Here is a 17,722-nt window from a genome sequence, read left to right as displayed (position 1 = left end):
TCCTCCCGTAGCAGCTCAGCTGCAGCACTGGAGGCTTTGACACAGCTCCCCAGCTCTGCTCGACGGACGGGCTGTGCTGGCTGAACCTCCCTAGGAAACCCTCATCAGTCAGGAGCCTCTTTGTGCTTTGTTTCCCTCCCCCTCCACCTTAAGTATACTTCTGAAAGAAAAGTCATGAAAAAAACTATTTGCATAAATATCATAACTTTTATTGTTCTGTTCACAGTTTTTGGAGAAACATTCCTAAATTACACAAGTTATTCTCTCTCAAGAATTTGTGCCTTTTTCCAATTTGAATTTGCTTGGCTTCGATTGCCAGTCAGTGATTCTTGGTGGGTCACTCTCTTTAAGATCTGAGAGCTGCAGTGTTCAGTATTTTCTCCCTGTGAAGGTACTTGTGCACTGTAATCAAGACATTCTCAATTTTGGTAGATAAACTCAGCGAACTGAGTTTTCTCTCACCTTCTCTAAGGCATTTTCACACTCCACCAGTAATTTCTGAATCTTTTTTTCCATCCATTCCAATTACTCAGCTTCTCTTTTAAAATGTAAATATCCAAACTGCATCCCAAATTCCCAACTCTCACAGCTGAGACATACTGAAGTATAATCACTTACTGCTAACGGTAATTAAAACCAAGAACACGTTCTTACTCACTAGGCTTTTACCCTGGGACTGCACTGGGAACACGTGGAGCTCTTACTTTGGTCCTAGGTATGGGTATTTTTGTCATGTTACCACTTTAGCAGTAGTGATTCTGTACCTATTTTCAGCAGTGATCTGGAACCACTGCACCCTATCGGGTCCCAGCAGAACCCTTCTCTGAGCATCCCCCTTTTCATTTTGGTTCTCTTTGAACGACCACTTCTGAAATGTGTGACTCTCAGAAAACACCAAGCTTTGCAGGGGCCTAGATCTACTCAGTTCACTCTAATCCCAAAGAAAACTAAAAAACAAGACAGAATGAAATGACTTCCATTACGCTCCTTCGTTAACATTCATCTCCCTTTGCATCCCTTCCCCCAGGTGTCAGCTCGCCACATCACCAGGCTCACCCGGCCCTCTGCCACCCTTCTCAGCAGCAGGTCAGAGGCTGCCCCAGGCACCTCCCTTAGAAACACTCCTACACAGTTTCTAGACCTACTGAATTTAAAAATGTTAATTTTTAATATTAAGCATTGCTAATGAATGACATCACCTTTCCACTTCTCTTACATCATCACTCGCAGTTTTACCACCTGCATCTAGTAACAGTCCTTATCCTACCACAAACATTTCCTCTGAACTTCTGCTCTTTATCACCCTCTCCAAGCACTCCAACCTGTACATTTTCCTTTTCCTTTGGCTATTGCTTTCCTTATTAATTTTCTACACTTCATAACTCTCATTTTGAGTTGACTGCTGTCTGATTCCCTTTTTCTTATTTGTTTTATATTACTTTCCATCTAATTTTTCCCTTCATTTCATCACTGAAACGGGATGGGCAGTTAGCCAAAGTTGTCCCCCTTCTCGATTGAAAAATTACTGTGTTTTTGGCCATTTAATACCTTTCACTTAAAAAACTGCCAATTCTGATTCACTTTTCTATCTAATTTCTTCTTCACTACCAGATTTGATAAGAAATTTGCTCAGCTATGCCCTTTTGAAACAGCAATTACATTTATTAGCAGTTTGCATGGCTGTATGCCTAGCTTGAATGTAATCAGGATTCCAGCTTCTAGTTCTGCAATCCATTTATCTTTATCTGACATAAGACAAAAAAGGAAATAACCTTATGTTTCATGTCTAACACCGCATTAGGAAAACAGGTCTAGGACACAGATGATGAACATTAGTCCCAACTACTGGATTCCTTTCAATTGTGAAATAAATATGTACTTTTGTATTGTACCTGTGAAGAAAAAGCAAGTGAACATGAGCTGGCAGGTTATTACCAGCTGAAAGTCAATGGCAACAGGCACATGTGTCTTGGAAAACTCTTCCCCATTCACTTACTATATAATACTTTCCAAAAGTTTAATCGTTTTTTAACCACTCCAGAAAGCGGAGAAAAATAAAATAAATTGCAAACACCCTGAATACGTTTACTAGCTTCCTGCACTAAGTCTGAGCATGAAGTCTTTTGTACCTTCTTTAATATCATAAGATACTCAGACAAGTTGCCTTTGCAATTTTTTGCTTCTCGAGCAGGCAGAAAAAATTTAAAGCATGAGCTGGGTTTGCTGGACACAGTCATGGGTCTGATCTCTTCACAGCTCAATTAGAAGTAACTTATTTTTCCAATCAGTCATCTTCATGTTCCCCTGCTTAAAATAGCTTAGAATGTATTTTGCATTCTAGATTTCCCAAACAATTCTTAAAACTGACAACACACAAAAAAGTTGTAAAACACTAGGATATATGAACAGCATTGAGCTAGTTCTTTTGATAAACAACCCGTACTGAATATAAAAGCCTGTTATTTACTATAAATAAATATGCTGCATCGAACAGCAGAAGAAAAGCTGCAGACAGGAAGGAGATGGTTGACATGACTCACTGCTCCAAACTCTACATAGAGCAAAGAAAAAGGAGGAACAAATTTGATCGAAGAGGAAGGAGAAAGGTGAGTTGTTACCCGGGACAGGAAAAGGCCCCCGGGACCAGAGCAGACATCTGTCAGGGAACGCTCTGCAAGGGAGCTCCCGTGGGCCCAAAGTCTGGGACAGGCAGTGGGGGAAGAGCAAGACTGGAAGGGCGAGGGGAAGAGACTGACGTGGAAAATAAACAGGCAGCAGAGAAGAAGAAACATTTAAAGATGCTCAGCTGAACATTGGTTTCTTTGCCAAGGAACAGTGAAGGAACGAGGATGACTTGGATTGAACCAAAGGGCTGGGGGAGGGAACAGAGCAAGATTTGACAGCTCAGGCAGAATAGATCAGAAAATAAATTGGGCAGGAGAGTCTGCAGCCTTCACAGAACACTCTTTTGGGCTCAGAACTGAAGCAAAAATTCCTGGCTCCAATCACACTTCTCTGTGGCCTCCCAGTGAAATGTGAAAACAAAAATTGCTGCTTCAGCTCAGTTACTCCCCACATTGGATGCTTATGTCAAGAACGGGTGTCCATATGCAGAGGAAGAGGATTCAATGCTGACACACATGCAGGTTGCACCTAATACCACGATGCCATTTGTAAAGTTCAACTTTAAAAAACCTAATTATACACATCTTAAGAGAACTTAAGTTTCTGTAAGGTCAGGCACACAAAGGTGGGAAGTTTTAGACAACTTCAGGGCAGCCTTTGCTCACTTTCTGACTCTCTACTGAAGGCTTGATCAGATACTGCAACGTACTCACAAAAAGTGGCCAAACTAACAGTGCACAGACTTGGTTTTGCCATTTCCTAACTTCTGAGTGCTTGACTTTGTACAGCCTTAATAAAGGTCTTTTAAAAGTAGTTGTGTGTCGATAATTGTGTGTGGGAATCTTGCCAACTCAAACATGAGGGAGTTCAAGAGGCTTTTCTAATCTTGTGAGTTTATCCACTGAAGAAAAAGATTTGATTAAAAAAAATGAAGTACAGCTAAGCTGGAAACAATACTTTACTATGGGCTATTCCTCAGTTCTTCATAGGCACTTCAAAATCTTGGAAAAAAAAAACCCCACAAAATTAGGAACTTATTAAATAAGAATGAAATGTACTGATGCAGAAACATAAACAGAAATGCCAGATGTATAATGTCAACTTGTAATATGCGGCTTCAATTAATTCTTCTTAATTCATTTGTTTTCTTAACTTCTTTTATTCTGCCATCTGGAAAAGGCCATTTTCTAATGACAGATCATAAGAGAAAAGATCCAAAGTTCAAGTTTGCTTCAAGGAAAAGCAGCTTTGTTTCTGTGCTCACAGACTCTATGTTCATTTTTGTACTTTCACTCACGCAGAAGCTCCACGACAAACTTCGGCCTGGACTGGAAGGCAAAAAGATCTACATGGAAGTTTAGTAAAGTTTTCAGAAGTTTTACTCTTCAAAGTACAATTGTGAAAGCAGTTCTGTAAAAGGAAACGAAGCCACAGGAAACAGCAGAGTAAATGACAGGTATACAGTTATTCTGGAAGTGTGCAAGTGCGTGCTTATTAAAGTATTACATATAAGAGATTTCTGCCTGGCTCTTACTTGTGTTATTTTAAAAAATAATCTACATTTAACCGGTAAAAAAAAAATCAACCCATTAATAAAACAAACAAATTTTATAGTCAAGCAGATTTGAGTAGTGGAAACACACAATTACTTTGTCCTCTAAACCTAATCAAAATAAAAGTTAATAACAGCACAATGAGTAATGTCACTTTTGCACTGACACCCATTAGACAAAGCGATTCAGTATACACGAAGCTGTCAGCATAATATAAAGAAATCTTAATTGGACGTGGTCAAAGGATCAGCATTGCCCTGCTTCAACAATAAATCCCACTATTTATCTAACTGTAACGGATGATTTATACTAGCATTGTGTCCCATTGTCAGCTTTTAATGAAGTACAGCTAGAGAACTGCTAGGTTTCACTATATGAACACGCAGCCTTGCTCAGTAGTTGCTTTTCTTTCTAAACTGACTAAACATTGGTTTATACAAATATTTTCTACTTAGCGAATTAGATCTGTAGACATATATCTGATTATGAAGAATAGTAACTTCCACACACGATACTGAACTAGCTTTACTCCTGTACAGATTACTTTATTCTTTTTAATGTTTCTGACTCAAAAAAAAAAAAAAAAATATTCTCCAATATATACCCTGCAATTCACACACCACCTATCTGTCCCTTCCGAACTTGCTCACTTGAAGATTTGAGTAAGGGATGCTAACCTATTTTCAAACAATGCAAAAGGGGCTCTTCAACCCCAAGCTGCTCTAGTACTGCTGTGAAGTACTATTGCAGCTGTAACGCAGCCACAACAAACATGAAATTCAGAGTGCTTGTTTTACATGTTCTTTAATTTCAAACAGAGGGATTTTTGGTTGTGTTTTTTTCTCAGTTACTTTATATAGAAAACAGAACTCAGGATATGGCATTTCAGGACATCATGTAGAGCAAGAAAAGTATAGTTTCAAAAACTCCGAATACTACACTTAGTCACTACTGTGTCTGATAATTATGGAAGTGTTCCAATTAAGAGGAGTGTCATACACATTTTCTGAAGAAAAGGAAAGACAGTTTTCTTTCATTAGGCAGCTGCAACACCAAGTATCTTAAGACAATAACAATCCATTTTTGTGTGCATACCACTATGTAAATATGCTGACTGCTAAGTCAGGATTATAATAAGAACTGTAAGTTTCCATGTGCAGTGAATAGAAACCCTTTATAGTTTATTGGTGAGAAGAAACTAGCGATTTGCAAAGTGAGGTTTCAACTTTATCTCACTAACAGCATTTCAGGACAAAAAAAGTAACAAGGAATACCACCATTAAGCTATTACAATCCTGTATTTTTAGAAAATTACATTATGGTACATCAATCCCTCTCAACATGACACACATGGTATTATCTTGCTCTTCAATCCCTAAGGCTATTCCACAGTAACGAGAAACTGGGTCCCTAGCTTGCATATGCAATTGTTCCAGTTGTGCATTCACAGCTGACAACTGCCAATGCAGAGCAACAGTTATGATCATTCAAGCATGGAATACTTGCTTTAAGATGTGGATAGCTACATGAAAATAGTAGAAACCATTTTCCATTCATTTCCCAGTACTAGTCTTCAAGACATTTTAGGTATCTATTTATGCCAAATTTGTCCAAAAAGTGCAGAGAGGAGTGTAAAGCTCCACAAAAGACTACCTAAGCAGCCTCTACTGGCTCTTACAAAAATTAACAGTAAGTGTATATGCAAGTGGGCATCTTAAAATAACAGTCAGGACAATAATTAGATTAAGTAATAACTTGATTTCTACTATCATGTATCAATTACAGTTTTCTAATATCTGATGTTGTGTGAGGACACCAGATAATAATCGTATTTAGAAACTCTATGTTTCATGCATAACTACCTAAGATATACAATGCCCTCCAGAATAACTCGCTTTCTATGAATACTTCATGAAAACATTCTCTGGTGTCATCATGTAAGGAACAATTTACAAAAGATCCAGGTGGCTTAAGAACATCCATCCAATATATTTTTGCCATGTATCTACAGACTGGCCTTTTAGGAACCTTGGAAGAAAAAACATCCTTATATTTCTTTTTACTGCATATGAAAGAAGGGTCTGGTCGAAAATACAGGTAATAAGGAATCCAACTGATCAGTCATTTTATTTTAAGCTCAGCAAAAGCAAAGCACTACCCAGATAATTCAGTGCTGCTGTCTATTCAGGCTGTAGTCAGAAATGGTTAGGAAAGACCTCAAAATTTTGTTAAGTTTCAAAATATAAGCAGTTAATTTACAGCCTTTTTTAGGACTGATGGTGTGGGTCAGCCCCAACTGCAGGTTACAGTTGTTACCAACAGATCCTTAACTAACTAAGGTCCTCTGTTTGTTGGTCTCCTTGATTAAGCGTTTGTAAGACATCTAGCAAAGCATGAGTGTTTTCTGGGACCTCTTTATAATCCTAGCATGGAAACAACAGGAATAACTTTGCTCACAATGATTTAAAGTTATCACAGATCACTAAGAAGTGACTACTGAACACTGGATGGAGGACAGACATTCTGCCAGCTTTCCCCTTCATCTCGGAGCTGCCTGTGCCAGCAAAGTCAACTGTGGTAGCTAACAGTGTGTGTAAAATTTGCCTGGAACATTACTGCAGATATACTGACAAGAGACCAGTTTAAAGCTTCAATCCTCTCCCTTTCCTCTGCAAAGACAGGGATTTTATTTATTTTTTGTTGTTACATTTTTTTGAGGCTGTTTTTCAGCCAAACAAAGGGGTCTCAAAAAAAAAAAAAAAAAAAAGAAATCTCAAAAGATCAAGATATTTACAGCCTCTCAAAAAAACCAAAACCAACCCATACTGCACAGCTCAGTCTCCCTTTAGTAAAGGTTTTCTCAAATATATTCTTCAAAGCCAATATAATGAATTTTGCAAAATCAGTTACAACCTTGTCTTTCTGAAAAGATTCTTTTAAAATGTTTCATGTAGAAGTTTTCATTAGCTTCTACTGCCCAGAAAGTATCTTTTTCTTGATCGGCTCTGCCCAATTTGTCACACTGAACTCACTGCTTCATTCTTTCCAGCTCATCTCCCATCTTCTGTGCCTTTTACAGGCATACCTCAATAGCTTTCCCACTACCACTCTGAGCAGACAAGGCAGTAGCACTTTAAAATGCTAAAGATACACCTCTCATTTCTGTTGAATCTTTAAGAGGTACTTCCAGAGTTGCGTTCATAAGCTGAACACACCAGTTCAGATTTTTTTCCCTCAATTTTCTTATTAAACCTCACGTAAAATTTCCACTTATTTGTACTTGCAAAGCAGGAAACCCTTGAGACACAAGTGGAACAAATATAAAGGTCAACGAGTGTAGCAGACAGGCTGCAGCCCAAACAGCTTTCTCAAAAAATCACAGGAATAAGAAAGGAATGAAAGAAGTCACGTAGAATAGGTATCTTAATCCTGAAAGGTGCTACAAAAACTTTTGTCACCAAGGGCTTTTGGACCTACCATCCAAGAATACAGGAATTTACTTGCTCAAAAGCTATTTCATCTACTGAAATTCAACATGTTGAAACACACTGAGTTTATGTATTTTGTACTAAAAATATGCACAGAAAGAAAATTACCTTAACCTTACTTTCAACATGGTATCAAGCATCTCAACTACTGAACCCAACTAAACTGAAAAATAGGAAGTTACCTTGTACCTCAGCAGTCAGCATGGTTACTCTGAACAACACTTACGTATATCAGGCTCATGATGGGGTTGTTTGGATCGATTTTAAAACTAGGCTGGAAAAAAAAAATTCATCTTGAAACAAGGCTGCAAGTTTCCTTATGCCATAAACAAAGTTGACAGAGAATATTGTTTCCTCCTCGCTCTAAAACTGTGAGAACATGACAAAAGTAACAAAGGAAACATTAATTTGGGGGCTTTATTTAATTTTTCTTTTCTTTTTTTTTTTTTTTTCTTCTTTTTTTTTTTTTTTAAGATGCTACATAGTCAAACAGGATTGGTCTTTTACGGCATAGGACTAGTTTACTACTAATATTTTTTCCCCTAAATAGACTTATTTACATACAAAAACAGTTTCCTGACCACTGTTTCTCCAATGCTCAGATGATCAAAACTCCCAACAATTGTGTAGTGCCCAAAACACCAGGAGGCAGAAGAATCTCGCATCACTACAGCAGCAAATTTTTAGTTTTAGTCACTGGCTTTAAACAGGTGCCTTTTCATACCATATAGTATTAGTCAATTTCATGACAATAAGGAAACATGAGATGAAATACATTAAATAAGTTAAATATGCATTAAACATCTCTGAATAACATTTTAATTCAACTAAATGAACCAACAGCAATGTAGCTTGGTCCCTTTATGAGAACAAGGCATTGACCTTTATTCCAAATGAGCATCATACCAGTCAATATGTGCCTCTTAACGATGCCTAGCACATTCAGCATTGCCACATACAATTCTTTTCGGCTTCTCACTATTCATTTAAGTGCCAAGAAATTGATAACTTGCACAGAGTTGAAGACACTGACAGAAACTGTTAAATTTATGAGCAGAATGGTGGATTAACGTATTTTACAGGTTATCAACACCTCCTGCCTAACCCAGCTCCAAACATCCAATAGGGCCAGCTCCAGCAGTGGAGGAATAGTTTTTTCTGTTTTTCCTTTTTTTTTTTCTTTTTTTTTTTAAAAAGGTAATCCAGCAACATGTACCAGGGTCTAAGAATGTTTAAAATGACATATACAATATTCCATTGTAGTGTTAAATCATGATTTTCTCCCCCTCTCCATCACTGAAGCATATTCTCTTTCATTTATTCACTCATACATTTTAAACTTTCTAGATTATGTTACATAGTATTTGTGCAGGGGTAATTTAAAGGCAAGACCTGTGAGATGTCATACATTTTTTTTTTTTTTTTAACATTGTTATGAATAAATTTAATCCAATGATATGGCAGAACCATCAAACCAATTTACAATTTCCAGCATGCTGCCTCTACAAGGCTATTTTTCCTATAATTACACCAAAGACAAAGAACAAAACCACCAAAGCAAGTAGTCTGGAGCTGAGCCCTTCGTCCTTGACAACAGCTGCAGAAGCAGATATTGGGTTGTTTGTCTGGGGTGCCTTCCTCATCCGCAGTCCATCTTCTTCCTAAAGGAAGATATACTGATCATTTCCACTGACAAAAAAGCTTTAAACATTCATCCTTACAATATTTATTTCAGGTGGGCATAATAAAATAGGTGAAAACTAATTTACAGCTAATTTAGAGCTCTATTTCCTAGATAATCCTGAGAAGGAAAGGGTGGTGAGGTAGAAGGATTCTGTATCTACTTGATTAGCAGAGCAAGAGCTACATGCTCTTGAAAGTTTTCTCCTGTTGACTAAGACAACAGGGGAAGCAATGAGAAAGCCTGCAAGAACACTTGTCCAAAGTCTGGAGAAAGCTCCAGAAGTTGAAAAACACTGACAGAGGGAATGGCACGAAGATGCTTTTCTTGCTCTGTAAGCAAATACAGTGCTGTTGGGGAAAACGCTTTTCAATATAACTAAGAAGGGTTGTGAAAAACATGCAACCTGAAGGCAGTTATACTCATCATTCCCCTAGTTAGATGTCACGAGCAAATTTCATCAGCATTTGAAGGGAAATCGATTTCCTCTATCATATTAATGCTGACAATTTGACATGAAACTAATGGTAATAATTAGGACATTTTCTTGGTATGAGTTTGACAGCTCTCGATTCAAAGATGTATGAGACAACAGATAAAACAACATCATAACACCAGATATTATAATTTCAAGTGGAAACAATGTTCCCCACATCTTGATCTAACCTATCGTGCAGCACAACTGTGTGTTAGCACACTCCATTCCACACACACACACAGCACTTTAGGAGGTGGTAAAGTGAGCCTTCTGGGACCTAACTTGTACACAGCTGAAGCAACAATGTTAGACTTTTTTATGTAATACAGTATTATAGTGCAAAAGCATAAGATACTGAAGCAAAAGCCTCCCTTCCAAACATAAAAAAATACTCAAGAAATAAAATTGTAATAAAAATCACTGCAGCCTTAAAAATTGTCAGTTAAGTGAAATTCAAAAGGCTCAGTGTATGTCAGTGTTCTCACTTTTGAATTTAAAGGGGCACTTAAGGTTCTGGAGGAAAACTTTTTAAAAAAATTATTTATTAAAGACACAGTCTACCTGATACCTCACTACTGTTATAAGTCTAGACGGGGACAAGTGACTTGTAAACAATAAAAGGTTGTTTACCCATATAGCAATTTTATTGCTAGAAACAACACATCTTCAATATTTTGACTTCCTTTTGACAGTGACTCTAGCCTGACACATACAGCACCTGGTGGCTGGCAGTAGCTTAACATTGTTTTCTGAGGTTTACAGATGTTTCTAACACTCCACAAAGGGAACAAACAGCTCACCATTTCAAGATGTTACTGTGAGACATTATCTCAATTACAGGTATCTCCTGTAGCATGTTTATTCAAGACTGATTTGCAAAAAAATAAAATCATGTAATACTTATAGTATTGTAAGATGCTGGCAAAGCAAGAACACACAGAGAAGTTAAGGTTGTATCTCAGCTGTATAATTATGTTATTTCTATAGGCAAAACAAAACTGGTTTACAAACGTTTAAAGAATTTCTTTGTGCATCAGCCAGCCAAGCAGCATCAGAGCTGATAGAAAAGAGTTCCTTTTGCTGGGCTTCAATAGTCACAAATTCAAAATTTTCATTGGCGCTGTTAGCCGTGAAACTAAACATGTACAACAAATAAAACTATTGCAGAAAGAGTTTTTCAGCAGGGTGACAAAGGCTTCTCAATTACTTGATTTCACAGTGATGTGGTGAATATGACAGGAAGCGTATTTCCTACTATCTGTCTTATTTTGGTCATTTCAACTGCGTATTAAAGGTGCAATCACTAAAACCCTCAGAATTTTCACAACATTGCCCTCCTGCTCCCATCAGTTTGGGAGAACAGGGCCAAATCCGACACTGAATGCTTAATTCAGACTAAGAGAATTAGGTGGGAAAAGAAACAAAGAGAGGGAGTTCATTACTTTGGGTTGCTATCCAATCAGTTTCTCTGGCTGCACGACTTGTACACTCCTTTCAAAGGAAGCATTGATTTCATCACTTTTTCTCAGTTTATGGAGAGAAACCTAAATTATCTTTTAATTTATAGACAATATAAAAATATTGTGCCAAGGTCAGGTAGTGGAACCCTTAAGTTGGAAGCTCCTTTTTCAGGAAAGGGGTAAATCTGCAAAAATATTATCTTTACCTTAAACTGTTTATTCTCCTCCCGTAACCTCTGAACTTCTACTTGAAGTCTCTTATAGTCTTCCATTACTTTCTTAACTTCAGTGTCATCCAAAGAAGAACTTATTGATTTAGACATTACAGAGGAATCTGTCTTTGTTGCAGTTGTGGATACAATTTTATTTATTTCTATGTCATGCTGTTAAAAAAGGATAGAGCGACTTTTGGTTAGGTATTAACACCACACACCTGATATGTAGGAGAATCAGGTAAAATTGTCTGTGCACACCTGAAACACGCCTGTATCAAAAGAAATAAACAACTTTTTTTTTTTCCTGTAACCTTTAATTCTCCTTTCTGTTTCACAGAAAACATCAATCAGATCAGCAGCAGTAACTGCAGACAGAATGACCTCGACTTTTCAGTCCTTGCATACATAGACAAGGAAATATCCTTAGGCCGTGTTCCCCAACATGAATGGGAACTTATTTACTCACAGTCTGCTTATGGAGTATTAGTGCTCTCCTCACCTTTCCCTCCCCAAGCACAACACGAGCTGCTACTCCAGGAACCGGGGTATTGTCCAGAATTACCCACCTGCTCTGCTGCAGTTCCCTCTCTCCTCACTCCCCACAGCTGGCTATCACCTCTCCATCTTTCTGCACTTCTGTGGTGATGGAGGAACTTGCAACCCAAGTTAGGAAACTAGCTGCAGACCTCAAACCCTCCTCGCTTTCCTGACTTTGGATCCTCTTCATGCTCTGCACTTTAGCATGCAAAGGGCCTGGCTCTCATAAAAAACAAACCACTCTCTCCCCACCCAAACTGCCAACAAAGTCTTAACATGAAGATTTTGTTTATATGCATAAAGCAACAGGATCTTGTTACTACTTGTGCTTTGTTTTGCCCTAATGCATTTTAGGGATTATGGAAAAAGTTACGACTAAACAATAGCTGTTAGGTTTCATTTAATTCAGATTTCTTCCTTCCTCTCATCACACCTTTAAACTGGAAACACAGAAAGTACCCTGGCCTCAAACAAAAGCACCTACTTTTAAAGGAAATGCTTGCTGTCTGAAGCGCGTAGAAAGACATAGTGAGACTACAACAGTGACATTATAACAATACATAACCATAATTACAAGCTGTCCAGTGCAAGGCAGAATTGTGCCTCCAGTGCCTGCATACTAGGAAACATTTTTCAGTTTATTCAATCCACTGTCAGTTCTACATTTGACACTACATACTTCCACTAGAAATGAATGCGCTCGTTAGCCTAACAAAAAAGGATCCCACAGTATTATAGCTGATAATTGCAATATAACCCCTAACTGCATTTGTGTCTTCCTTACTAGCTTTCTATCAATTTACTTGCTAAAATCAGTGTTTTATCAAGGAAGCAAAGGGGAGCACTGAACACTTGTATTGCTGACTGGTTTAACTGCTTCAGTATAAACTCTGAGCTTTGTGACCATCACCATTTTTCAAATTTTTTAAAAATATTCTTTATCCTGTGATCCTTCACTAAATGAAAGCAGGTCAACTCAAAGACTTCTTTGGGCCTGTGTTGCACTTACATTGTTCAAATTAACTACTAGGTACATTAAGCATCTCTAGGATCTTAAATAGTTTATATTGTGTTTTCAAAGGGTGATGCCATCCAGGCAGTGAAACAGAGGGCTCTGTCTTTTGCTCGCATAGCTGTCTGTATAAACATGCCATTTTACATGATTTATGATGGTATTAAGTTAAAACACTCAATATACATCTCAAAATACTCACAGGCTTATCATTTTCCGCTGGTAGCTCAAACACACACCTAAGTTTTGAATCCATGAGTTCTTCTGGTTTTGCTTCTTTCCACTGGAATAATTTAATATTAAACATATTAGTGTAATAAGGAAGATGGAAAAGGCAGTGTAGTATGTAAACAAATCACATCATCTTACTCAGGAAAAACCCCACAGGTGTTTATCATGTTATGGTTAATCACATACATGATGAAAAATGAAACCAAATACGTAACTGAGTGGTATCAAAGAAGAACAAGGTACTATGAAGAACATAATTCTAAATAATCTGAAATTTACACAGGTAATTTATGAGAGAACTGGGAATTGTGTTAGAGTAATTAGTAGAGATAGGGGGAGCCATGGTCCTGATAAAAAAAAAAAAAAAAAGGTGCATTCAAATAAAGGGAGAAGTAACAAAAACCCAAATGAGTAACAATGTTAATTCTGAAGTCTTTATGCAGTGGAGATCCTATTCAAGCTTTTCAGATTTCACATGAGGTTTTCTTCCTGACTAGTATAAACTACAGGACTGTTTTTCCCCCTCATTTTCCACCTCCTTGTTTTTCAGCATCAATGTATAAACAATAACAGATGTGCTACATACAGAAAGGGATAGCTTCCCCTCTCATCTTTCTCAGCTATCCCCTCTCATCTTTCTCTCTCTCTCCAACTAGGGAGTCTGCCATAAAAAAGTTTCCTTCCAATATCTTTAATAGGGATTAACAGTTACAAATATTTGCTCGATGCCAGTGGTAACCCTGAACTGAAAAGACTGATTTATGGTAGTGATATACTGCAAGACGTGTCCACATTTAAGTCCTAGAGTTCTCACATGGTTCTCTTCACCATGACCATACTTCTGGTAGCATGGTATTGCTCAGCGTATCTCAAGCAGTTGACAAATTATGGCTAAGCCCTGTGCAACCTGAAGAAGTATTTGACTCATCCTAAATAGCTGAATTGTACTTCAGCTCTTCTGTGGTTGAAGTCAGTATTCTATTTCGAGCTTGCTGGCTGCCTGTGAAGTGTTGAAAGCTTTATAGTACTCCAGTAATTTGTCTCACCTGTTTATCCAGAATAGGAAGAGATTTGGAGTGTGGTAACAAAAACTGAGAACCGATCAAGTGTTATAGGAAAAGAAATCACATTGGTCTGGAGAGCTTTGGAAAACTGAAAGGGCCATCTAGGCTCTAAAAAACATTCTTTGATAGCAGAATAACATTTTTTGTGGTACAAAGTTACTCATAAAAATTAAAGAATTAGAAAGGAAGGCAGACTGGCTTATCTTTCTAGTGATGCAGACATTTTATTACTATTGGTGTTCCTCCCACTGGATCTTACTTTGAGGCCATTAAACAAATACAGTTCCACAAATCTCTTTCAGAAGGGAAATTCTTAACCCTGCAGAATGCCACAGATTTAAAAAGCTATTCAGAAGATCCATATTGTAAAGACTACTGTAAAAAAGCCATGATAGGTACTCGGAGTTTTTTGGGGTTGTTTTTTTTGTTTCTAAGTAATACGCATACATACAAACACACACAAGCCCCATACTTTAGAGTAATTGCCTTTTTAAATTTTTTATTGGGTGCTCAATAGTTACTGAGTATTCTCCCAACCTAACAAGAGCTGGACTACAGAAAGCTTCCTTGTGCTTTCTTGCAGTAGCAAATCTTGATGTATAGGAAAGCCACCAGTTGATATACTGGTTTGGTCCTTTTCACATCTTAATGTAGCCTGATATCTTATTTTTATGTCTTTTGTCCTTCTTGCTTCAACAACTACATGCTTCTGTTACTCTCATTTGTAAACCACAGGACAAAATCTGTGAGGGACTTTCATTTACCTAAACCACAACAGAAAAATACAGTACTTGTAAATCAAAGATTACAACTACTTAACATTTGTTTCATGGATTGGTATCCCATTACTGACAGCAGCATCCTAAAGAAGCAACCACAACTGTGTCTTTCAGTGCAAGATTCCTGGGGCTCAAAATAAACAGAAGACACCTTGACACGCAGAGATGGAAATCTGGCAAAGCTTGCAAGGATCATTCCAGTGTGGTTTGACAACAGCCCTTAAGTAACACAGTAAATGGTCTTATAAAATTATACAATCAGAAAGAAATCTGTTTTAATTCATTTCAATACTTACTACTGCTTCCATATCTGAAGTATCAGCTGGAGCAAACATAGATTGAACCATAAACTTGTGTTTACTTTTCTCATTAGGGTCATAGTCAAAAGGCTGTAGCATCACTGAAAGAAAAACCCCAAAACACATTATGTTAACATTGCTCTGATGCATAGTCATGCACTGATGATATAGTTACCACGTTTGAGAAATACAAACAGTAAGATGGTTTCAAGCTGTATGTCCGTTTTGACCAAAGCAGCAGCTGGGATCAGGAAGCTCACTTTAAAACTAAATTTTAGAAGATGAACAGACTTCTTCAGTCTATCTAGGTTTTTGTGAGAATTTTGGAAATGTTGATCACTGTACAATATTCCATACACAACTATGGCAAGACAATAATAGTAATCTACAGTAAATAAGATAATTTACGTATCTTTTGGGACAGAGGGAAAAATTCTCAAAGAAAGCATCTTTCTTCCTTCCTCTATCCTTGGGGCAGAAGTAACAAGCTGGCATTTTGATTAGCTGCACACACAGCACTGCTGACGGTTCCTGAGAAAAGCTACAGAGGCAAAGTCAAACAATTTAAACCTTGATGTTTAAGTCTCAGGATGGAAATTTCCTCTACAAAGTTCAAGAGCCTCATGGTATTTGTTTTATCAAGTACAAGTATTTCTCTTCCAAAAATAAGTTGCTGAAAGTTTGTTACCAATTTGTAGCTGAAGTTTATAGTTAAATCCTATATAAACTTTGCCTCTGAAAGGTATGCAAGAAATGCATTTCTCTCCATTCAAAAAACAAAAAACAAACAAAAAAAAAATAAATGAATCACAAACATTCCAGAATTTACTTATGCAGAAAATGACTGTGTTCAGGGGGCAGAGAACAAGGAACAGCAGGTCCAGGGAATCTGTGTACTTAACATTTTAAAAAATTTATTTAATATTAGGATTTTCCATGTCTTTTCTTTTTGGGTAAAGTACTAACACATTTAAGTAACTTGAAGAGGGAGAGTTATGTATTTAATTTACACGGAATAGTCTTTAATCACAGTGGCCACTTAGAACCCCTACGTTTTGCAAATGACACCTGTGTGCCACCTACTGTGACATTAACAAACCTAGGTTTGGCTTCAACACGAGACAGAACATATGTGAAAATAAGCAAAGCAGTTTACACAAACATGTTATTAGATACTGCAAAAAGCTACCACCCCCTCCAATTTAAAATTAAGCTTGCATAGCTACTTTAGTCCCTCAATTCTATCACTAAGAAGAGAAGCAGTTCAAGAATTAGGATTACTTTTAAGTACTAGTGCTGTTAACATTATGTGCCCAAATTCATACGCGCTAATTGCACGGGTTTGTCATTTGAAAGTGATAACTAAAGATTGCATTTATTGCAAACGAAGGGAAGTCAAAGCAATTTGCCTCCTTCAATGAGCCAAATATTATATGGCTGTGCCATCTTTATTATGCACACAATCTGTGGCTATCAACAACCACATGTCTTTTAAAGCCAGAAGAGAAGGAAGATGGCAAATTCTCTCAGACAAGGTGCTTTAAAAATTGTTACACATTTTCAACTCATCTTGCAGTAATCAAATACTAGCCCAAAACAAATGTTTGCAAATTAATAGCCTACTTCTGAAACTATTTTTCCTAACACAAGTGATTGTACTGTGAAAGCACATGTATTTCAACATTGCATGACACATCACTGAAAAGCCGCTGCGTAATTTTTTCTCCCCTGTAGCAGACACCTAAATTATTTCAAATCTACATAATGCATAAGATCCAACTGGGTAGTCAAAACTATCCACCGTTTATGGAACTTCTCCAGATCTGCAGTTTTATCAGTTTGCCTTGCTCAGTGCAACTATAAGCTCATTTGAAAATCATTATTTCCCAAGTGATAGTGCTGAAGCCATTCGCAAACACCAAACGATCACTGCTCTGAATTCCATTCACTGAATCATAAGAGCAAGCAGCTAGAGAGGGCTTGACAGTACAAGCGTTGTTAGCACTTGTATTTTTAGATCAATACATGAAAAGCCACACTGACACAAATTATTCACCAAATGTCTTGTAAGCCAGATGGGAAGCCCAAAAATATGTACTTTGTTCAGGAGGAAACTAAACCATTTCAACATTTATTCACATGCTATTGGGGGTTTCTGTCAAAGATCAGTTCCATGTAACTGCCCTAATTGCTAGAGAATTTGCTGTGAACGAGGCTCCTTTGTTTTGACTGGCAATTCCATACCTTATGCAAAAGCATATTCCTACAAAATGCCTTATCAAATCAGTCATCTCATCCGG

At 37.4% G+C, this 17,722-nt stretch overlaps 1 protein-coding gene across 1 annotated transcript in view; it reads right to left on the bottom strand.

The window, feature by feature from the left end:
- Positions 1-187: 187 nt before the first annotated feature.
- The window catches only part of VAPB (VAMP associated protein B and C), a 39,895-nt gene continuing 22,360 nt past the window's right edge, over positions 188-17,722 (bottom strand). The window contains exons 3-6 of the mRNA XM_042800756.1: positions 15,420-15,523; positions 13,252-13,332; positions 11,492-11,668; positions 188-9,327 (exon numbers count right to left, since the gene is read on the bottom strand). Coding sequence (XP_042656690.1) covers positions 9,169-9,327; positions 11,492-11,668; positions 13,252-13,332; positions 15,420-15,523 — 521 coding nt within the window. The 3' untranslated portion in view covers positions 188-9,168. The remainder of the gene's footprint in view (positions 9,328-11,491; positions 11,669-13,251; positions 13,333-15,419; positions 15,524-17,722) is intronic.

The sequence above is a fragment of the Tyto alba genome, unplaced genomic scaffold (genome assembly GCF_018691265.1).
Source record: "Tyto alba isolate M040663 unplaced genomic scaffold, T.alba_DEE_v4.0 Super-Scaffold_33, whole genome shotgun sequence".
Classification (NCBI taxonomy): Eukaryota; Metazoa; Chordata; class Aves; order Strigiformes; family Tytonidae; genus Tyto; species Tyto alba.
Note: the sequence above shows the minus strand (reverse complement) of the source record. Positions and strands in the feature narration are given on the sequence as shown.